This window comes from Macaca fascicularis, chromosome X, assembly GCF_037993035.2.
Source record: "Macaca fascicularis isolate 582-1 chromosome X, T2T-MFA8v1.1".
Classification (NCBI taxonomy): Eukaryota; Metazoa; Chordata; class Mammalia; order Primates; family Cercopithecidae; genus Macaca; species Macaca fascicularis.
Window position 1 is genome coordinate 81326968 of NC_088395.1, and position 24141 is coordinate 81351108.

Below are 24141 nucleotides of genomic sequence, written 5' to 3' on the forward strand. Positions count from 1 at the left end.
TAGGGCAATAAGGGACGTGCTCTATTTGGGCGATGCCTTCCCTGCTGAGTAGTGTGGCCCTGTGATTTGTGAATTTGACTGATTCCTCTTATATGGCGCCGCAAGTCCCTCAGGACATCTATATCCTTCCTCCCAGCTGGGCCAGCCCTCAGGTGCTTAATGACTGTATTTACAGGCATCTAGCTCAGCCACGCATCCCCGGAGCTGCATCACCTCTGGCTATGCAGTCTTTCACTTATCAGGAGTGTTAATGAGATGCAGGGTAGAAGGGTCTTGCCACTCGCCCGCCCGCTCGTGGAAGCCGAGTAGATTGGTAACCACACCACGACTTCACGTTTACTGCATTAGACGCGCAGACCCTTAGGGGAGGCAGGGCTTCCCGGTATCGCCGAGCGGGCCCTGAGTGCAGAGGCTGGGCGCCCCTGCACACCCCTGCTGAGAGCCTGGCCACCCGAAAGACAGATCCCCCACCTTTCCTTCTTCCTGACCCGGCGCGCTTCCTGGGGAACAAACTCTCCCTTACCCTCAGCGGGGCTGGGGCCTCAGTCTGCGACATACAGTGGGACTCCTATGTCTGCATGCCTGAGGTGGGCGGAAGGGGGCGGTGGGTGCTGGGAAGACATCCGTCCGCTTGCAGCTCCGCTGAGTCTCCAGCACCTGAAAAGCCGCGGCCAAGGCCCGAGGGACCAGCCCAGCCGAGATATTGGGGGCGGGGCAGCCCAAACCCAAACTGGCGGCTGGACCCGGCTCCAACTCGTCCCTCCCCAGTCCGGGACAGAGAGTCGGGAGGAGCTTGAACTGAGCTTCGGCTCCCGACTGGGCCTGGGCCCGGCTCCCACTGGTGCCACTGCACCTCCCTCCCTTCCTGGCCCAGCTCCTGGCCCACACTCGGCCCTGGCCCGGCCCAGACCCGGCCCTCTGCGGCTCCTCTGGGCTCCAGGTTGGCGCAAACAAAGCCCTGATTGACTGCCCGGAGGGGCGGGCCTCGCTGCATGGCCGCCTCCTCCCCTCCCAGGCCGCCAGGGATTTGCCGGGAAGGGCGGGGGCAGGGGTAGACTCCCGGGGGTGCGCAGGACCGCAGGGGGCCGAGTCCTCTGGCTCAAGAAGATTGTGTTCACCCGCTGTCCGAGGCCCAGGCTGTCCCCTCAGGTCGTCCTCCTCAAGTCCAAGGAGGGACATGGGAGCTCCTGAGGGCAGGGTGGGGTTCCTCGCAGGCCAGCTGTCGTCCTAGGGTCCCCGGGGCCACCTCAGTTGCGGGCTGCTTGTGAGGAAGGAGGGAATGGGAGCAAAGAACAGGAGGGGTCTCCCCGAGGCTAGGGGTTGATCAATGTCGGTTCTAGAGCTTGCGGGGAAAAAGAGGACAGGAGAACAGGATAGTTTGTGCTCTTTCTTTCCATTTTAACTTTTCCTCTAACGGGCGTCCGGGCAAGAACAGGGTTCAGTAGTTTGGGAAGGGAGCTCGGAGAGGCAGTGGCGGCTGGAGTAGGTAGGCGAGTAAAAGGAGGAGGAAGGGCTGGGGAGAAGAGCGAGGCTCTAGCGGCTGCCTGTTGAGGGAGGAAGAGGTGGGGGGTGTGGAGGAGGGGGAGGAGAGAGAGATGACATGGGGAGAGGAGGAGGGGGTTGGACGTGGGAGGAGGAGGAGAGGGCTCGAGGGACCGTCTGTCGCGGGACGGGCTGGCCAGCTGGGGCGCGGAGCCTGGAGGAGGAGGCAGCGCCAGCGGCAGCAGCAGCCCTCCGAGCAGCAGCAGTTGCAGCAGCAGAAACAAGTACCAGCCACACAGCGGCTCCTCTGGCCCAAGCAGCCACAGTCCCCCGGCCGCGATGGCGCTGCAAAGCCAGGCGAGCGAGGAAGCAAAGGGGCCCTGGCAGGAGGCAGACCAGGAACGGCCGGAGCCGGTGGGTAGCCCAGAACCGGAGCCTGAGCCCGAGCCTGAGCCCGAGCCCGTGCCGGTGCCCCCGCCCGAGCCCCAGCCGGAGCCCCAGCCCCTACCGGACCCCGCACCTCTGCCGGAGCTGGAGTTTGAGTCCGAGCGGGTGCACGAACCCGAGCCCACGCCTACGGTGGAGACCCGCGGCACCGCGCGCGGCTTCCAGCCTCCCGAAGGTGGCTTCGGCTGGGTGGTGGTGTTCGCTGCCACCTGGTGCAACGGCTCCATCTTCGGCATCCATAACTCTGTCGGGATCCTCTACTCCATGCTGCTAGAGGAGGAAAAGGAAAAAAATCGCCAAGTGGAGTTCCAAGCAGGTGAGTGGCCCCCACTTGGCATTTTGGGCAAAGGTGGCTGCTCCCGCTGTCACCGACCCCATACCTCCCGGTCCAAGGCGCCCCTCCAATGCACTTCTCCGACTCCTCCCCTTACCCCTTGCCCCTTGCCCCTTTCCCCTTTCCCATGACTCTGCTAGGGTGCGGGTTGCGGGGCTCTGGGCAGCCTCGACTGGGGAGACTAGGTGCAAGGCTTCCGGGGGGTACGAACTGGGACATTCATTGATCATTGGCAAGCAATGGACTTTTTTGGCCCTGGGACAAATCCAGATGCACCTTTCGGGTTTGTTTAAGGTACCTTTGCCCGTGTGTGCTGGGGGAAAATATTTGCAGGACTTTTTTTTTTTTTTTTTTTTTTTTGGAGGTGGGGAGAAGTCATGAGGAGAGGAAAGTTGAGAGGCGGGGCGGGGTCTGAGAGAAGCACTGTAACGCGGATCTCCGCAGCAGCCCCCCACCCCCACCCCCCGGTTCCTTTGGGGAAGCGGAGGTGTTTTCTGTTAAAAACACTTTAGGAATCCTGATGACTATGAGCGAAGAGTCAAACACATGGCAGGCGTGCGTGTCTGTAGGAGAGAAAGGGAGGGAGGGAGTTAGAGTGGGGGTGTGCGTGCTTCTCTGGCTGCTGCAGTTACGGCCCAGCCGTGCCCGGCAGTCCTCTGCCGCCCGGCGGGAGTGAACGGATCTCCGTGCCCTATGAGCCGAGCCCCAAAGCGGGTGGGGAGGCGGTCTCCGCAGTCTCCTGCCAGAGAGGCGTGAGGCGGCAGGCAGACTGGGCCCTGCTGCTCACTCCGCACCGCCCCCAACCTCAGCCCTGCCTTTCCCCGCACCCCGCGCCTCTCTGCTACCGGTGGGGTGCCTCGTTCGGCCTACAGCCTGAATGCCAGACCCGCCACTCCAGCTTTAGCCTGGGGCTGACTTGATCTCAGAGTTGGGGGGCATAGCCCTCGCTCTCCAGGCCAGTGGACGCAAGACCCCAGGCGTGCGCGCTCTTCGCATTGAGGCCGCCTGTGAGCTGGGAGAAGTCAGAGGAACCATCTCGCTTTCCCAGCAAAGCCGCTGGCGAAATCCCTCAGCAGTTCTGGTGAGGGACTCAGACGAAGACGGGGGATTGGGATGCCCTCTCTGGCAAGGCTTGCTCCCTCTCGTGGCTCCTCAGGACAGCTCGACTCTTGCCACCAGCTCCAACTTCACAACTCAGAATATGTGGCTTTTCGTAGTGTTGCCCTAGGACTGAGGGGTTCCTTCCTCTCGCCAACCTCCAACCTCCACGTATTTCTCCTGCCATTTGAGGGGACCTGGGAATTACTAAGTGAACATAGAAACCTTGAATTCTGTAGTGTCCACCTGTGGATTCCCTGGGCCTTCTTCCACCAATTTCAACTGAGGACTTGTGGTTTTAGTTTGCAGCTTTGCTGGACTTCCCTGGCGGAAGGGGCTTTGGGGATCTTGGTGCCTCAGACCTTGTTGACTCATTGGCACAGCAGCAGTGTGCAGGCCCCGCTGAAGATAGTTCAAGTGTGCGTCAGTGGCTGTCAAAGGAAGTCTCTTGACTACCCAGGCCCACTGTGATGCTGGAGTGGAGGGGTCCTGGGCCAGTGTAGAGCAACTTCTGCAGGGAAGATGGCTGCCACACTCACCCCTGGGATCACCTTTTTTTCCTGCTTTGATGCAGTTCAGGGGCCCTTGGGAAAGCAGGCAGTGTAGGGACTCATGCTGTTGCCTAGGTTACCGCCAAGGGCACCTGCTGAGCATTGCCCTGTGGTTGAAGGCAGGCTGTTGGCCTTCAGGATCAGTGAGTGGCAAAGTCTGAGTGAAACTTGATGAGAAGCAGTAGAGGCTAGGCTGAAGCTAGGCCCTGGCATTTATATGGTGTGAGGAGGCCTAGATCTGTGATCTTAGGAGTGTATAATAAAACTTGGAAAAACCACTATTTTACCAGGAAGAGGCTCACTGCTGGGGAACAGACTTCAAAGTAGGTGATCATAGGGGACTCAGGGGGAGGGCTGGCTGGGACTTTCCGGTCAAGACCTCACAGTGCAGCTAGAGGGTGGGGGTGGTAGTGGGGGTGCAGTGGGATATGCAGAGGTGTGGCTAGTGCATACTCTGACACAGACCAGGTCCACTGAGGGGCTGAGGTCACTGGTTTAAAGTATAGTGAGTATAGGTCAGGAAGAAACAGAAAGGAATTTGGTATGTCCCTAGGGTCTCAAAATACTTTGACTTGGGTCTTTGCTGTAGTGTATCTTGAACTCACTGACATTATTTTTGATACTAGAGGCTCTCAGGGATACCACTGTTTTTATTTCGGAAAAGTCAGGAACACTCTACCACATTATGGAGCTCCTAGAAAATCTCATCCTCAGTACTACCTTTCTTGAGCCCTTCAACTTTCCCAAGCAACCATTCAGATCCTGAGATTCTGAATGTGTCTTTGCCTGAAGACACTTTCTGCTGTTTACTCAAAATTTTCCCAGCCATCTGTGCCACAGCACTGGTGTCTCAAAGGGATAGAAGAAGCTAATCGAAGTTTGTATCATTTTTATCAGCCAGTATTTGTCCAATAGCCATTCTGGGAGAAACAGAATGTACACCCCCACACTCAAAGAATTTGGTGTGTAGTCCATTTTTATTAATGTTTGACATGACTTCCATCTCTAAAAGTCTATGAATTTAGTGTTTGGAGGCACCTCGTAACCCAATTTCTCTTTGACTAGGCCTAATATCTTCACAGACCTAAAGCTGTGTTGATTGGCTTAATGGGCGGAAGGTCCTGCAGATGATTGGGATTGTTGTGAGGAAGCCCCACAGAAAGGTAGTTTTTTGTACTTTATTTTTAGAGATGGGATCTTGCTCTGTTGCCCAGGCTGGAGTGCAGTGGCACAGTCATATTTCACTACACCCTCAAATTCCTGGGCGCAAGCAATCCTCCCACATCAGCCTCTCAAGTAGCTAGAACTACAGGCATGCACCACCACCCCCGGCTAATTTTTATTTGTTATTATTTTTTAAAAAAACAGACTCTTGCTGTGTTGCCCAGGCTGGTCTCAAACTCCTGGCCTCGAGCAATCCTACTGCCTCAGCCTCCCAAGTAGCTGGGAAGAAAGGTAGTTTTGATGTTTGAGGAACAGCTCCACATCAGAGTGCCTCTGGGCATGGGAAAAAGCCACAGAAATTAGAAGGGAAATGGGATTCAGGCCTTACTAGAGCATACAATGTGCAGTTTTTGTGGATCCTTTGATGTATGCAGTTTTGTGGTGTCACCAGCTGTATATCTTGTCCCCTCTCTTCACCAGTTTTGGAGGAAAGCCAACTTTCCCTGGGTCCTAGGCTTGGGTGGATTGGCAGGCAAAAGGTTCCTGAGAGGGAGGCAAGTAATCAAAGTCTGGTTTAGTGAAAAAAGAGAAAAGATCAGGAGGGAAATGAGCCTGTATTTCTTGCCAAGATCATGGGAAATTTGGGAGTTCCCCAACCCAGACCAAATAGCAGACAGGACAGGAGACAACCAGGCAATTCTGTGGAAAGTAGAGGCCCAAGCATAGCTTCCTAGGGTGGTAGGGGGGCCTTTTTGGAGAAAAGAGGGGAAAGAGAAGCAAGATGCCATTGGTTGTAGGCCCCAGCTCAATATTGGGAGCCTAAGTGAGTTGGAGCTGCAATAGGGTTAGGATTGGGAGTTCAGAAGACAAGGAAGAACAAGCCAGAGTTGCTAACATTGGCTCTATGCTTAAGTCTTTTTAAAAGTACTCCAGAGTAAAACTTGACTGCCAGTCCACCATTGAGCCATAAAATATGGAAGGCATTTTTTTGTTGTTGTTGGGCAGTTTATAAGCATGGTCCTTGTAAGCTCCCAAGGGGGGTCAAGGCTGAGGCTTTCATTACCAGAGAAAGGGACAATGGTCAGGAAGGTTCACTACTAGGCACAAGATAGTTCAGGCTGATGCTCCACTCTGATGGAAACAGAATTTTCTAGGCATAGGGAAGAATGATACACACTGCCTTTGGGTGAACCAAGGGTCCCAAGAATGGGTGGGGCCAGGTAGAGCAGGCTGTCTTTCTCCTTCCCACCTTAGGGATTCATTGCTCAGTGTCTCACTGGACTGTAACACTAAATTGCTGACTTTGGGAGCAAAGTATATTTTGAGCAAATCTGCCCATCTCTTGACTTCAGCTGAAGGCTCTTGACTACTGTCCAGCAGAGCTAGATCAGGTTGGCTTAGCACCTGCTGTGGTGCTTCAAGCCACACAGCCCTTGGCCAGGCATCTCTCAAGTTGTTCCCCTGCCTCCTTTCCAACCAAACGGGATCTTGAACTATGACCATGACTCATACTGAAAGGGATGAGAATAAGAGATTGGGTCATTTGGAGGCCAACCAGGAGGATGCTTGTTTGAGTTGGGGTAGCTGGTTGAGGCTGGATGCCTGGCTCACTGTCCAGTGGCCTCAAATGCTCATTCTAAGTCTAAAAAAGCAAGACCCAGGGCCAAATCTGGACTCCCCAAAGCTGGCGGTCTCAGTGATACCAACTAGGCAGTAACTATGACTTACACAACTTGTGCCCCTAACTTGTTCTGTGACTTTGGACAGGCACTTCACCTCTCTGTATCTCAGTTTATCTATCTATAAAATGAGAGGGTTTGACTAAATAAACTTTCTATCCTTCTAAAATTACGTGATATCTTATTCTTTACTATTCATATGTCATACATTTTGACTCATTTAAGCAAATAAAAGTTTGTTAAGCTGCCTGAATGACAGTGAGGATGGGTTGGGAGAAGATTGGGAAAGCAAGGAAAAGCCATCATTTCCCCACGTCATTTGTATTTAAAGACTATGGGGCTGCCCATGGGTATAGATGTGTTTAAAATTTACCCATTCCTTTTTACTCAGTATGTAAGGGCAACCCTGCATGTGGAGCTGCTTCTTCTAGAGTGTCCTGGTTGGTATGGAGCTGGGTCTCCAAGAGAACTCCCTCAATTTGGCCTGCTACAGGCAAGCAGGGTGGGTCTGTATGCTGCTGTTTTCCAGCATTTGAACCTGTTCCTCAAAAGCATTAAATTATAAACATTTCCTCAAGCCTCAGTTTGGACCCCTCTTCTGAAATTTAATTTCTCACAGCACAGTCTTATTTCTCAGAAATGCATAGTCAGTGTGACCTTGATTTGCTGTTACTTCCAGCTAGCAGAGGAAACGGATTCCTAGATGGGGTTCCCTTCAGAGGTCTTCAAACAGGGCATTTTGTTAGCTGGCTCAGGGCCACTGCCTGGATCCTGCTGTGGTGGGGTTGGGAAAGGTTGCTACTGTGATCCTGGAGAAGGCCCCATTAGATGTCCACAATCCCTGGTCAATTGCAGCATCAGGGCTTAACTGAGAGTGTGCTTAGGGAAGTAGTAGGCACAGAAGTCTCTTTCCTTTTCCTTGGATGTCATTGGCAGTATTGCCTCAAGCCCATGAAGAGTAAACAAGCAGCTGGACTGTCAACATTTGTAGAATTACATAAAGCATGCCATCTCAACCTTTCGAGCAGAGCAGTTTCCCAGGAAGATGCACTGCTTTTCCCACCAGCCTCATTTTATGGTTTTGTTGCATTTTGAAAAGGTAAAAACTATTCTTTTCAGATTGTGTGAACTATGGAGTGGGACGTCCTGTCTTGAAAGGAGTTGTCTCACCTGAGATTGAATGATTGAACCCTAGAGAAAAGGCTTTGTTCTACACATACACACATGTGTGCACGTGCACACACATACATACACATCCTATGCCCTATACCCTAAGCCATAGATTATGAATATTCTATCTGAAATAAGTCATTTCTCATCTGTTCATGGAATTAGGTGTACCAGAGGCTTCTATAAAGATTATGCTGGGGCTGGGTGCGGTGGCTCAAGCCTGTAATCCCAGCACTCTGGGAGGCCGAGGCAGGTGGATCAGGAGGTCAGGAGATCGAGACCATCCTGGCTAACACAGTGAAACCCCGTCTCTACTAAAAAATACAAAAAACTAGCCGGGCGAGGTGGCGGGCGCCTGTAGTCCCAGCTACTCGGGAGGCTGAGGCAGGAGAATGGCGTAAACCCAGGAGATGGAGCTTGCAGTGAGCTGAGATCTGGTCACTGCACTCCAGCCCGGGTGACAGAGCAAGACTCCGTCTCAAAAAAAAAAAAAAAAAAAAGATTATGCTGTACTAGTGCAAAGGAACCAGACTAAGAAGCTTGCTAGGTGAGGGTGATGAAGAGTATGGCCAGCCTGGGTTGTACCTCTTGAGTTGGACCCATTTGCAACTCCCCAGCAGTGGGACTGGGAAACTTTATTGCAAGTTTTTTTCTGCCTTCATCCTCCTGTATCTCTCCCAGTATTCAAAGATTACTGGGAAGCGGGTTTAGGCAACCCCAGCTCTCTCTGGCTTTAGGGGTGACAGAAGACTAAACCTAGGGAGATTTCATCACCTGCCTGAAGTTGGGTGCTACGGTAGATAATGTGAAATCGCTTGACACCTCCTTGTGGGTGGGGAATGTGGCCTGTTTGGGTGGCTTGAGGAAGTGCAGCCTCTTCACCCTAGGAGTCTCACCCTCTTTTATCCTCTGCTTCGCTCCAGTTTCCAGCATTGGTGGGAGAAGGGATGAAATTGGCTGTCCCAATCACATATTTTCTCAGCTTCTCCTACTTCCACAATGCATTTTTTATCATGTTTGCTATATGTGCCATACCCTTTTCTCCCAGTATTGTTCTCTCTCTTCTTTTTCTTCCTACTGCTCAGTTACAGGAACAATTGGGGTTTGGGATGTTGTATAGGCCCAACTCCTGCCAGAGTCACAGGCCCACTCCTACACATCCTACAGAGGCCTCCCTTCCCCCTTTCCCCTTCCTTTCCTCTCTTACTTTCCATTTTCTGGGTGAAGGGTGACTTTTGATGGAGCACTCAAGAGTGTGGAAGCCATTACCTCTGGATTTTTTTGCATTAAGATAGCTGCTATGACACCCTTTTTGTCACTTCCACACCTCTTTCCACAGCCCTAGTAACCCAGCTCAGGAGATAGTATTGTAGAAAGTCTTACTCAATAATATTCAACAAATGTCCTCATTACTTGTGTTCCTTTCTTTTCAAATCCTGACTATCATTGTCCCCCATCTCCTGGGCCAACTGAACTTCCAGAGATTTCATATTGGTTTTTGGTAGCTTCAGTGTTTCTGGTTCATTCTGTTTTGAGCCCCCGACATCTATTTTCTTGCCAAAACTGCTGCACAATTGGTTGTAGAGGGGTCAGAGAAGGGAGAAGACAGACATTTAAGTCCTAACTAGAGTCAAAAGTGCCTTTACAGGAAGACTGCTCCAGCCCAGGAGGTTGAGGCTACAGTGAGCCATGATCACACCACTGCACTTGTCTCAAAAACAAAAAGAAAGAAAAAGAAAAAAATAAGCCGGGCCCAGCGACTCAAGCCTGCAATCCCAGCATTTTGGGAGGCTGAGGCAGGAAGATCACTTGAGTCCAGGAGTTTGAGGCCAGCCTGGGCAACAAAGGGATACCCTGTCTCTACAAATTTTTTTTTTTAAATCTAGCCTGGCATAGTGGCACATGCCTGTAGTCCCAGGTATTTGGAAGGCTGAGATACTAGGATCACTTGAGCCCAGGTAGTTGAGGTTGCAATGAGCCATGATCACACCACTGCACTCCAGCCTGGGTGACAAGTGAGACCCTGTCCAAAAAAAAAAAAAAAAAGTGCCTTCAGGGAGGGTGGAGCTGGAGGAGCGAAGCTCCCAGTTTAGTTGCTGTTCTGCTTTTACACAGCTGAAGGGGAAAAGAAAGGGAAATGTTGCCAAACAAGCAGTGCCCACACCATCTTTTTCCTCAACTTAACCCATGGATCTGCTCACCCACCCGCTTATCCAGACTGGAAGGATATATGCATGCACTCATGTGTCCAGACCTATGTGTGTGTGTGTACAGCAGGGTGTGCGATGTCTGTCCAAGCCAATTAGCACAGTTACTTAGAATATGGTGCCTATGAGACTGAGGTCACAGGTTCAGTCACTTGTTCAAGTAACTGAGCTTCATACAAAGAAAAGAGCTATTCCTTTGTTCATGGCCCATGTCACTTGTGTGGAGCTGTCACTAATGCTAGGGGAGACCAGGTAGAAGAATAGAGATGACTTCTTATAAGCCTTCCCTGCTACTGGGAAAAAAATGTGAAGCACACAGCCTAATGATGGCTGCTCTGCTGCATTCCACGGTGGAGTTTTGCTGACATTTACCTCCTTACATCTGCCTAATATTCACTCTAATAAGTATAATAATAGTGGTGGTAGTAATAGTAATAATAATTGCTAACATTTATTTTACATTTAGCAATTAAGTCTGTGCAAGGCACTATACTAAGCACTTTACATGTACCAACTCATTCTAGTTCTCAACAACCTTATGAGGTAGGTACCATTATTTCCTCTATTTCACAGATAAAGAGAAGCACACAAATTAAGTAACTTGCTCAAACTCATAGCAGATAATGGCTGAGCCAGGATTTGGACTCAAACAGTCTGAGTTTAGAACTCTTGCTTTTAGACCTCACCTAAGACATAGTGAAGATGTAGGGGGCAACTACCAAGGGAGTTGCAGTTTTTCATTCCTGTACCTTCCGGCATCCTTATGACTCAAGGATAAAAAGAGATGACCAAGAAGGGGTTAATAAATCAAAAGATTGATAGTTTCATGATACATGGCATACTCCTCTAACTACCCAGTTTACTCTACCCAGATTTGTATGCAAAGGGTCATAATTCTTGAGTCCCAAAAGTCCATAGAAACTCTCTTCAAAATGCAAATCAAAACCGCAATGAGATACCATCTCACACCAGTCAGAGTGACTATTATTAAAAAGTCAAAAAATAACAGATACTGGTAAGGTTGTGTAGAAAAAGGAACATTTATACACTGTTGGTGGAAATGTGAATTAGTTCAGCTGGAAACAGTTTGGAGTTTGCTGTTGTTGTTGTTGTTGTTGTTGTTTTGAGACAGTGTCTCACTGTCGCCCAGGCTAGAGTGCAGTGGCGCGATCTCAGCTCATTGCAGCCTTGACCTCCCAGACTCAAGGGATCTTCCCACATCGGCCTCCCAAGTAGCTGGGACTACAGGTGCACACGACCATACCCAGCTAATTTTTGTATTTTTTGTAGCGATAGGGTTTCTTCATGTTGCCCAGGCTGATCTCAAACTCTTGGACTCAAGCCATCCACCCTCCTTGGCCTCCCAAAGTGCTGAGATTACAGGTGTGTGCCACTGCACCCAGCCTCAGTTTAAAACAGAACTACCGTTTGACCCAGAAATCCCATTACTGGGTTCATAGCCAAAGGAAAACAAATCATTCTACCAAAAATGACACATCCCTATGTATGTTCTTTGCAGCACTATTTACAGTAGCAAAGACATGGAATCAACCTAGGTGCTCATCAATGGTGGATCAGATAAACCAATTGTGGTAGATATACAACATGAAATATTATGCAGTCATAAAAAGAATGAAATTATGTCATTTGCAACAACATGGATGCAGCCAGAGACCATTATCTTAAGTGAATTAACAAACAGAAAACCAAATACTGCATGTTCTCACTTATAAGTGAGAGCAAAACATTGAGTATACATGGACATAAAGATGGGAACAATAGACACTGGAGACTACTAGATGGGGAAGGTTGGGAAGGGGATGAGAGTTTAAAAACTACCTATCAGGTACCATGCTCGCTACCTGGGTGACATGATCATTCATACGCCAAACCTCAGCAACGTGCAATTTACCCATGTAACAAACCTGCACATGTACACCTGAACCTAAAATAAAAGTGGAAAAAGAAACTGTCTCTTCTTGTTTAGCCCTGAACAAGTCACATAACTTTCTGGGCTTCAGTATTCTTATCTACAAAATAAGACAAACAGTATCTACTTTAATAAGACTATGAAGGGTCAAATGAAAGTGTGAGTATGTGAAAGATCTTTGTAAATTACGAAGTGGTTATTATTATTATTATTATCCTTTTCCAGCCTCTAAAAACAGAGTCCCTATACATTTCTCTAAATGTTTCTCTAAGTATTTCCTCCCCATCTCCCACCTTCCCACTCCATATTTTCCATCTCCCCACTGTATTCTTCTGCAATTTGACCCCTGTGTCCTGTAGCTAAATACTAGCTGTTTTCTTTGTTCCTCAGTTCTCTGAGAGCCCAGGGAGAGGAGGGGCCAGATCCTAGGTCATATACATTCAAGGAAGCAAGGCATGTTGAAATATTTACAGCACTTGGCAGGAGCTCACAAACCTCCCTACAAGTCAAGGACTGAGTTTTTTTAGTAGGAGTTGCTAGGGGTTGGGGGCAGATGGTGGGGTGGAGTTAGGGTGTCACTTCCTCCCGAGGATCTCTCACAGAGCCTCTGTTCTCCTGCAGGTAATGAAGAATAAGGAAAGGGATATTTAGGGTCAGAAGGTCTGGGCCAGGGGACATCAAGCATAGAAGGAGCTTTGCTCCTTTGTATTCAGCTTTGGAGTGGGCCAGTTTCCTTGTGTTCTAAACAGGATAGCCCCAGAGAACAGAGGCCACAGAATTGTGGCCTTCACAAAGAAGGACTGCAAAAGCAGTTTTGATTAAGCATTTCAATGGCCACTAAGGGAGTTTTCATTAAGACAAGCTAGTAGGCAAATCAGAACAAAAATGTTTTGCTTTTTTGTTGCAAACAACAAAACAAAATTCCTAAACCCGTCTTTAAGACTAAGATTTCAAGTATACTAGGACTCACCATATTGATTTTCAGTAATTTAAATGCCTTCTGATCTGGAAGGCATTTTAGAGATCACATAATCTTACTCCCTCTGGTTCCCATCTTAAAGGTGGAAAACAGACCTGGAAATACGTGACTTTAATCAGCACTGTGGGTAGACGCTTGTAATAGAGGTTGGTTTGTCAGAGGACTGGGGAATAAGGGGTAGGCTGCTGTCACATTAGGAGTTCCCCAACTCAATCACTGGCATTCTTCTTCCCTTTCTCTCTCCCTGAACTTTTCAAAGTCAATCCCCAGGCACTACTTTGTGGAAAGAGATGGAGACAAAATTCAAAAGGTATGATGGTGAAAAGTCTCTTTCCCAGTCCTATCTCCCAGCCACCCTGTTTCCCTCCCTAAAGGCCACCAGTGTTATCTGGTGTGTCCCTTCAGAGATACTCTGTATATGTACAAGTAATTGTGTGTGTGCACACATGTGTGTGTATACTCTACCCTTAATACTTTCAACTTTTACTATAAAGAGCACACAGGCCAGACGTGGTAGCTCACACCTGTAATCCCAGAACTTTGAGAGGCCGAGGTGGGTGGATCACTTGAGGTCAGGAGGTTCAAGACCAGCCTAGCCAAAATGGTGAAATCCTGTCTCTACTAAAAAATATAGAAACTAGCCGGGCACGATGGTGTGCACCTGTAATCCCAGCTACTTGGGAGGCTGAGGCAGGAGAATTGCTTGAACCCAGGAAGCGGAGGTTGCAATGAGCTGAGATTGTGCCACTGCACTCCAGCCTTGGCAACACAGCGAGACTCTGTCTCAAAAAAAAAAAAAAAAAAGTACCCGTGCAGATTTCTTACGTGGGTAAATTATGTGATGCTGAGGCTTGGGGTCTTAATGATCCTATCATCCAAGCCATAAGCATAGTACACAACAAGTGGTCCTTCAGCCCATGCACCCCTCCCTCCCCTGTCTAGTGATCCCCACTGTCGATTGTTCCCATCTTTACAATCATGTGTATTCAATGTTTAGCTCACACTTATAAGAACATGTGGTGTGCCCTACTTTTAAAGTACAAATGGTAGGCTACCATCCACCTTATCCTCCAGCTTGCTTTTCATACTTCGAACTATATTTTGGTACATTAAGTTAATAAAGTTTTCACTTTTTTAATGATTGTACCATATTCCATTTTATGGCCATATCACAATTTATTTAATAAACACCTTACATTCAGGCTGTTACTAACCTTTGACTATGGGGCTTTAGTGTCAAACAGTGCTAGATTCTGCTTACTTTCCAAATGACTTGCCTTGACAAAGTTTTTAAACTTCTTGGAGTCTAAGCTTTCTCATACATAAAATAAGTATAATAATACCATCTGTCATTGCTGGTGTGGAGATTAAATGAGATGAGGCATGTAAAACATCTAGCATACAGCCTGGCATGTACTAGGTGTTCACTAAGTGTTTGTGCTCTCCCTGCTCACAAGCCCTCCCTATACCTTCCACCTCCAATTCAATTAATATTGGTTCAATTCAAGTCAATAGGTCTTTGTTCTATGTTAGGCTGGACCTTGGATGCACCAGAGAAGGAAAAGGGTCCCTCAAGAAGTGTATGATTCCTTTGAGAAGACATAACACACCAAACAACTACAGTTGTGCTAAGTAGTTAAAAAAAAAGTGTGTATATTACACTGAATGCAATTTTCATGTGGTGATCTGGAAAAAGAGAAATGATTGTGAGGGCATGAGGCATCAAGGCCCTGGTAGAGTTGGAATTTGAAATAGGATTTAGCTAAGTGGAGAATTGGGCAGTGGCAGAGTCGGGGCTGAGAATTGGACAGTTCGGCTGTTGCTTGGATTCTGGGTCTTTGCCCTCTGGCAGCCTAGTGAGTCACTGTTCCCCATTAGGCCTTACCCAGCAGGTGGGGTGGAGTGGCATGAGGAGAGGAAAATACTGAGGACATTTGGGGAGAAGGACATGGGGAGGGGGAATGTTTGGGCACTGGGCCACAGAATGAGGTGCCTACAGATGGTTTGTGGCACAGCCCACTCAGCCCACACCACCTGCTCTTCCATGTCAGCCACCCAAGTGCATTTCTAAGAGGTCCAAGGAAAAGAAGAGCATAAGTAGCAGCAGCTCTCAACCCCTCACTCTGTGTCCCAAACAGGTCCCCAGACCCGTAAGCCCTAGGAGAGGAAAGAATATTGAATGATAATAATCCCCTCTGTGTGTGGGATATTGTAGTTTACATCTTAGTTTGCATTGATACTTGCAACAGAGGCAGTTATGAAATAAAATACCCAATTGAATTTCATTATGTGCCAACATCTTTGGTCACATCAAGTGCTATGTTGGGAGTTTCTGGAAAATGAAAAGTCAATGTGGTTTGTATTAGTTAGGGAAAAGTTCACTGCAGTGAAGGACTGTATAGAGATTCATATTCCCACTTTACGGTTGCAGAAAGTGGATAGCATTTTCATTGAGGGCAAGTGAGTGCCCTGAGGTAATACATTTAATATTTAACAGATTGAGCCCAGGAGTTTGAGGCTGCAGTGAGCTCTAATGATGCCACTGCACCCTAGCCTGGACAAAAGAGCAAGATCCCATCTCTAATATTGGATCTGGGACTACAACCCAGGCTTCCCAATTCCATGTTCTATTGGGGGAAGAAATGTAGAAGCTACCTGAAAGGTGTAATAAAATTTTTCCTAAACTTAGTAGTAGCTTAAAGTTTAAGTGTATGGGTAAGAAGCAGTATAGTATGATGAAACAAAGAACTCAGAGTCTAAAAGTTCAGGGGCTCATGAAAGGAAAGATCTGGGCATAAATAATGCCTGCTGGCTGGGATCAAGAAAGAGCACTGGACTAAGAGTCAGGAGACCTGGGTTCTTGTTCTGGCTCTGTTACTGGTTATTTTTCTGACCCTGCCAAATCCCTTCTCCTTTCTCAATTTCAAATTTCTCCACTTATGAATTGGGAAAGTTGAACTTCCCAGAGACTTCGTGACACTTAGAACCAATGGTACCTGTAAACCAAGGAGGCCTTGGGAGCTTCCTGACAAGGGGCTGAGGGTGATGGAGAGTGGTGAGGTCGTGAGTGGAAGAGAACTTCTCTGATGAAAATGGAAAACAGATCCTCTCAAATTTGAGCAAAGGTGAGTTTTGGAAAGGGTATCTATCTCATAGTCTCTATCCTATATCCTTGGAGAATTCTATCCAAGAGAGGGGAAAAAGAAAGTGTGTGTGTGTGTGTGCGTGCGTGCGCATGTGCAAGTGAGCAAGAATCTCAATGCGAAGCTGATATTTGGTGGGACAGATTGTGATATGCTGAGTCAATATCTCTGGAAATCTCTCTTTAATAATCTCCACTTTAAGATCACTTTTCTAAGATGTTGGTTTTACTTTTAGAAAGGGGTTTGTGTCTTATGGGTAAGATACTATTGAAAGTCCCCCTTTCATGGAGCCCACTTGAGTGAGCCATGCTGTCTGGATTAATCCTGGCTCCACCATTCATTAGCTGTATGTTGTGGTAAGGCACTTAAACTCTCTGTGCCTCTATTTCCTCATCTGTAACAGGAAGATAGCAAGAGTACTTACTGTGTAGAGTTGTTAAATGAGTTGATATCTGTATCTATATATGTATCTTCAGCTAGCTAGCTTAGAACAGTGCCCGGCATATGCAAAGTACTATGTAAATGTTTCCTATTCTTATTATCTACTGAGTAGACTACACCTCATGCATCTATACAGCTGGGTTTCACAGAGCAAGTATGACCCCCAAGTGAGCCCAAAGGAGCTCAGTATTACCCAGTCAGAAATTTAGGGGGTTGGGGCTTGCTTATCAAGGTACCTTCTGGGCTGTTCTGATGTTGGCCACACCTAGGACCAGATTAAGATCTTTAGAGGTTCTAAATACTGTTTTACTGACGGCCAAATTCTGAAATAATTAAATCTATGTTTTTCTCATTTGATGGTGGTCCTGCTTCACTGGTGCCCTAAGCTCATGCTCATCCATCTATTGGATAATCCTGTACTGGCCACGCCAGCCTGTATGCTCCTCCCTATGCTCTGGAGGGAACCAATGACTAAGAGGGGCCTACACATTCACAAAGAACAGTTTTGAACCCAAGCAGCTCCATCCACAGCGGGGTGCCCTGCATCCCAGCTTCTGAGAGCTTAACCTGCCAAGCCTCGTGACCTTCTTGCCGGTTGGGACCTCCCATCCTGTTACTTGGAAGGATGGTTTATCTTCTGGGGCCAGGGGAAGAGAAGGACAAATGCCTGGAAGTCCAAATAAGGTCCCCTGCAGGAAGCTCTAAATATTAGCAAGTTAAAGTTCTAGTGACAAGTTCAGATGACTGAACATGGTCATGATACAAAAGAGGAATGTGTGAGGCTCTTTTGCCTCCACATGACAAGGAGATCAAGCTTCTCCCCTGAACCCTAACTTGTTCAAGGATTTCAGATCAGTGTTCCTGGAAAACTTGGAGTCACTATCAGTATCTTCATTACCCTACACATCTTGGCCAGGTTCTAACCATCCAAATGGTGAAGAGCACAGTTTTATGTTCCAAGAGCCAGTGTTTTTTGCCTTAACCTAGATATTTTGCCTATGGAAAAACTAGTCAAAAGCAAGGTTTCCTTAGATCCACTGACCAAATAGCTGCAGGGACCTGGTGGCTTGGATAAGGGAGGTCAGCAGGACTCCAGACAGGTTTATGCTGCCTTGCCCAGGGATGTCGCCACTTACATTCAGGCCTGCCTTCCTCACAGAATATCTCAAACATGGAAAGCTCAAGTGAAACCGGTCAGACCAGATGTTGACAGCCTGCAGCTTTTAGGAAGAGAAGATAGATAGATCCACAGGCAGCCAGAAGAGAGAATAGGGAGGTAAAAAACCTAGTGTTCCAGCTCCTAATCACAGGACCCCCACCCCCATCACACACCTATGGGCTCCAGCATATCACTTGCTTAAGAAGGCAATGGCTCATCTGTGTCCCATGAGTACATCTGGTTATTATCTTCAGGTGAGACCACCCAACCTAAAGGCTACTTTCCAGGCCATGGCTCAACAGAGACTAACATTTGCCTTGAGGCTCTCTTTTTAAAAATGGAATCTGTTTTTAGCACTAACGGAAAAGTTGGCCTTGGAGTGGGAAGTCATAAAGAAGACCCCAATGTTCAACTCTCCTTTGCCTCACTTTTCCACATGCTTTGTGGTATAGGGTAAGGCACAAGATCTTATAACAGACAGACCAGTGTTAGAGTCCTGGATTTGCCATTTACCTGATCTGCAATCTTGACCAAGTCTGAGCCTCACTCCCTAGCTGTGAAAAAGGGACAACGGGAGCATCATAATCCCTACCTCACAGTCTTATGATGAGGTTCAAATGAAAAGATGGATGTGAAAGCCCTTTGAAAACAGCTTTGAATTATCATCATGATTACCACATACATAAGTTTATCTGTAGACTTGCACATGTGCTTATGAATGTATAGCCAGATTGATATACCACCCATGACACACACATGCATAAGCAACCACTTATATGTACAAAACTACACATACATCTGATCTTAAGCCTGAACTCATGACATAGACAATTAAAAGTGCATACACATACACATTTATCCACGTGGATATCCTTTCTCCTTCTCTCACACACATATACTCACACAGACAAATGTATATGTATCTCTGTAAGTGTGTGCGTGCATATGTGCATACATCTACAGCCTCATAGCTATACACGTGAGTGTACCATACCCTTCAGCTTCTCCCTAGACAATCCAGTTTTCTGGGGGTCTGACAAAGGCCCTGTTTGTAAATTCCTCCACTTGATACTGATAATATCCCTTTTGCCCTTGCTGACGCTTCTTCTCTGCCTCCACTTTGTTTGCAGAGTAGCACAGCTGCTGCAAAAATTCAAGCTGTAGTATGTGACATACACATGTCTGGAGAACATGGATCCTTGTCCAGTTGCTCTTTGAATAGCACTACGATTCTAGCCTGCACAACATATTTATAGCCATGTTTGCAAAGAGCTGACAGCATTTTCAGACTTTTTTCAAAACGTTGTTAATCCAGCCACAAAAATAGTCACTGGCCCACATGCCCCAAAGCTAAAAGAAATTGGGCAGCATGCCTAATGAAAATTAGTCACAGAGCCTCAATGAAGTTGAAGTTGAATCAAGCTCTCTCTCTCTCTCTCTCTATCTGGCTAGCTCTTTCTTTTATTTTCCTTCCTTCCTTCCTTCCTTCCTTCCTTCCTTCCTTCCTTCCTTCCTTCTTTCCTTCCTTCCTTCCTTCCTTCCTTCCTTCCTTCCTTCCTTCCTTCCTTCCTTCCTTCCTTCCTTCCTTCCTTCCTTTTTTTTGAGACAGGGCTCACTCTGTCCCCCAGGCTGGAGTGCAGTGGTGTGATCATGGTTTACTGCAGCCTTGATCACCTGGGCTCAGGTGATCCTTCCACCTCAACCTCCTTGTGTAGCTGGGACTACAGACATACACCACCATGCCTGGCTAATTTTCTTTTTTTTTTTTTCTTTTTTTTTTGTAGAGATGAGGTCTCACTGGTCTCAAACTCTTAGGTTCAAGTGATCCTCCTGCCTCAGCCTCCCAAAGTGTTGGGATTACAGGTGTCACCCACCACACCCAGCCTCACTCTTGCGCTCTCTCTCTCTTTTCCCTTCCTGCCCTCTCTTTGCCACTGCTTTTTATTCTAAGGATCTCTAAGCCTAGGGTGTGTGTGGTAGCGGAGTGGGGGTGGTACCATGAAGTATATTTGCTTCAAAGAGGTGCTGGGGTCATTAGAGCCTAATGTTTTGGAGAGACAGGGAGGAGGAAGAGGGAAAAAAGAGGGAAAAGTAAGGGTATTGAGGATTATAAACAAGAGGAACATAGTTGGGGCATTAAATGAGGTGAGACAAAAAGGAGAAAAGTTACACCCACTTTGAGGCCAACTAGAATTTTGGTGGCTGGATAACTTCTCAAACCAAATGGCAGAGTCCTTCAGCCTCCCCTCAATCACTAGAATGTGGGCTAGAAAATTGTTTTGCTTATTTGCAAGGTTGGAACAAAAAAGAATTCTTAGTGATAGAGCTGAAAAGTTAAGCATGGTTAGAGAGCAAGATGGTTTCTCAGGAAGAGAGAGGCCTGGGCTTCATGTAATAGGCTCATCTTAGATGGCCCAGCCATGACCAGGGTGAGGAGGGTTTTAGAGAGGGAGTAGGATTATCATATCATTTATTGTCCAAATTGGGACACTTTTGAGGGTAAAAGAGAACACTATTAATATTTTTGTTGGAACCACAGGCATAAACTAGAATTGTCCCAGGAAAACCAAGATGTGTGTTCACTGTAAGTTTAGAACAAATTGCTCCAGCTTGCCAGGAAAGGGCAAACTATAAGGGCTCCTCGCAAGACGTCTTTTAAAAAGGTGCGTATGTGTTTTGTTTTGTTTTGTTTGTGTGTATATGTGTGTGTGTGTTGGTTTGGGCAGTAGAGAGTAGGGCAGGGAGATTATTCAGCTTTTTCAGCCTTGGGACTGGAGATTGTTTACTCTGAATATAAATTTCTTTTTCTTTCTTTTTTTTTTTTTTTACTGCTGTACATAAATATGTAATGGAGCTCTTAGCCAAGTGTGTTTATTTCCTGGTCAACTTCAGAAGAGAAGAGAAGAGAGAGAGAGTCAACTGTGGTGTGTGGTTTTGTGTATTGTGTGTATGTGTTTGTGTCAAAGCTGTGAAAGTATGTATGTATATGAATGGGATTATAAGTATATCCAACTGTGTGTAACTATGGGCATGCATGTAGATGTGGATGTGTGTGGACGTGAACATGGATGTGGTAAGAATAAATGAGGGTGTGTGTGTGTGTTTGTGTGTGTGTGTGTGCACCTGCATGAGCATGGATAGGGTAGAGTCAGGTCTGACCCCTGGTTCACTGAGTTGTGGACTCCTTAACTTTCAAAGAGCAATTACATAGACGACCACTTCATTTTACACGTGAGGTAAAAGGCATGTGTAACGAGACCTACACACTTTGTTTTTTTTTTTTTTTTTTGAGACGGAGTCTGTCTTTGTTGCCCAGGCTGCAGTGCAGTGGCACGATCTCAGCTCACTGCAAGCTCCACCTCCTGGGTTTTTTTTTTTTTTTTTTTGAGACGGAGTCTGTCTCTGTCGACCAGGCTAGAGTGCAGTGGCATGGTCTCGGCTCACTGCAAGCTCCGCCTCCCCAGTTCATACCATTCTCCTGCCTCAGCCTCCGGAGTAGTTGGGATTACAGGTGTTCGCCACCACGCCTGGCTAATTTTTGTATTTTTAGTAGAGACGGGGTTTCACCATGTTGGCCAGGCTGGTCTCGAACTCCTGACCTCAGGTAATCCACCTGCCTTGGCCTTCCAAAGTGCTGGGATTACAGGCATGAGCCACCACACCAGGCAGAGAGCTACACACTTTTACAATTTGCTTGGCAGTGATTGAGAGTATACTAGCAGCAGTCACAATAATCCTGATTGGGAACCAGCTGCTAATCCATGCATTGGAATAAAAGCCCAATATTTATTTAAGGTTTCTGCAAACAATGGGTGCTTGTCAAGGTGGAGTGAGGGAGCTGCCTAAGAGTAAGCTTGAGGTGTCTATAGGCCTAGACTTGAGCAGAAGGAGATTTGACAAATGGCTGATCCACCAGGCCTGTCTCCCTGAAGGACCATGTCCAGCAGTGGAAACTTTCCAGGGCTTTGAATATATTCAACTCTCCACCTCACCAACACCACCACCTAGAGATGTGGTTTGCCTTGGAGACAAACCTTGATCTCTATTAGAGATCCACTAGAGGCCTTCACAGGATGCAGGCCAGACATAAGCTGAAAGTGTCCCCAGACTGGGCAATAAGAGACAGGAAAGCCTCCCCTCACCTCCAGTCTCTGACCTTCCTGTACCTGTCCTCATCACTTCAGGTTCTGGGGCAGGGGAAATGGCTAGAGATGCCCCAGGAGTGTCAGGGTTGGCTGTTGAAATGGGAATTTGCAGCTGGGCGTGGGCATGCCTGTAATCCCAGCACTTTGGGAGGCCGAGGTGGGTGGATCACCTGAGGTCGAGAGTTCAAGACCAGCCTGACCAACATGGAGAAACCCCATCTCTACTAAAAATACAAAATTAGCTGGGCGTAGTGGCGCATGCCTGTAATCCCAGCTACTCAGGAGGCTGAGGCAAGAGAATCGCTTGAACCCAGGAGTCAGAGGTTATGGTGAGCCGAGATCACGCCATTGCACTCCAGCCTGGGCAACAAGAGTGAAATTCCATCCCCCCCAAAAAAGAAAAAATAAATAAAAGAAATGGGAATTTGTGCCCCCAGGAGAAGGGTAGGTGGCAGCCATTAGCCTCATTAGTGTTGGCCGAGGAATTGGTCATGCAAGTTAGAGTAGCCCATTGCTAATGAAGCTGAAATCCAAAACCACTGTTCATTTCTCATCTGAACAAATTCATCTTGCTTGAACCTCTGTTTGGGATGTACCCATTTGTCTGACCAGTCACGCAAAAGATGAGACAAAGGAGTGTGGGGTACTGCAGCATAACTCTGAGAAAATAGTCCAGGTCTCATGCCCTAGTGATACACCAGTTCAGGTTCAGCCAATATTTATTGAGCATTTACTATGTACCTAACATGATGTTAGACTTTTACGTGTATTAATTATTTCATTGAATCCTTACAATAGCCCTGTGAAGTAGGATTAGTCCCATTAAGACACTCCAAGAGAGCCGGACACGGTGGCTCACTCCTGTAATCCCAGCACTTTGGGAGGCCAAGGCGGGTGGATCATGAGGTCAGGAGTTCAAGACCAGCCTGGCCAATATGGTGAAAGCCCGTCTCTACTAAAAATACAAAAAAATTAGCCGGGCGCGGTGGCACGCGCCTGTAGTCCCAGCTACTCGGGAGGCTGAAGCAGGAGAATCACTTGAACCCAGGAGGTGGAGGTTGCAGTGAGCTGAGATTGTGCTACTGCACTCCAGCATGGGCAATAGAGGGAGACTTCGTCAAAAAAAAAAAAAAAGAAAAAGAAAAAAAAGAAAAGACACTCCAAGAGGTGAAGTGGCTTGCTCAAAGTAAAACAGCTGGGAGTGGGGAATTGAGAATTCAGTCTTAACTCTGCTTGACTAAAAGAAATTACTGAGAGCCTACTGCTTGCTAGACATTATGCTAAAATGTTTCCATGGGTTATCTCACTTAGGCCTCAAAATAGCTTTATGAGGGGATATTCCTCCCTTTTTTTTTTTCCACACATTAGAATATTGAGGAACAGAAATGTTAAGTGACTCATTCAAGGTCAAATGCTAGTATTCACAGTAGATCCAGGATTCAAATACAGACCTGTGACTCTCAAGCCTAGGGTCATCTCTTCCTTGCTCCTCTGAATATCTGATTCCATATCTAGATGATTCCTAAGGCCCCTTCCAGCTTTGACATTCCAGAGGTCAGCAACTCTATGGTAATCCTTCCCCATGAACTCAAGCAGCCTTGGGTCCCTTGGCTGTAATCTGCCATTCTCTCCTTCCCACTAGGCTCTCTCCATGTGTGGTGTAGAAGAAGAGTGGGCGAGTGGCTCCCTGTCAGCTTGGGCTGAGTTGGCCTGGGGATCTGACTCAGCTGCCTCACTCCTGGCCCCAGGACCCAGGTGAGGTACTTCTGTAACAGTATCCAGAAGGTGCTCTGGGTTCTAGGCCTGGGCCCTGTAACTATCTCCTTCCTGAGAAAAACAGGAAATATCTCCTTAAATTGGCAAATGAGAAATTCCTGCAAAATGGGCCCAGAGAAACCACTCCATTCCTTGTGTGATTGTGCCTGTGTTTGTGTGCATCCTTCTGTGAGTGCATTATACAGCTAGGAGGACTTGCAGACAGAGGCTAACCTTGATTCTGCATTGTCCACGGCCCTCCTGGGTGGGCTGAGATGAATATTTCTTCCCCTGCCCATCCCATCATACCTTTTCCTCTTGGAAGCTGCTGATGGATTTTCTATCCCTTTCTGCATCTTGAGCAGAAGAGGAAGGCAGCTTGGCTCACAAAGTAATACTGACCAGAGTCTGGTACCAGGTGTGTATGTGTGTGCATGTGTGTCTGGGGGCAGGGGCA

General features: G+C 47.4%; 1 protein-coding gene across 1 annotated transcript in view; it reads left to right on the forward strand.

The window, feature by feature from the left end:
• Positions 1 to 1676: 1676 nt before the first annotated feature.
• Positions 1677 to 24141, forward strand: part of SLC16A2 (solute carrier family 16 member 2) — a 100218-nt gene continuing 77753 nt past the window's right edge. The window contains exon 1 of the mRNA XM_005593967.5: positions 1677 to 2245. Coding sequence (XP_005594024.1) covers positions 1822 to 2245 — 424 coding nt within the window. The 5' untranslated portion in view covers positions 1677 to 1821. The remainder of the gene's footprint in view (positions 2246 to 24141) is intronic.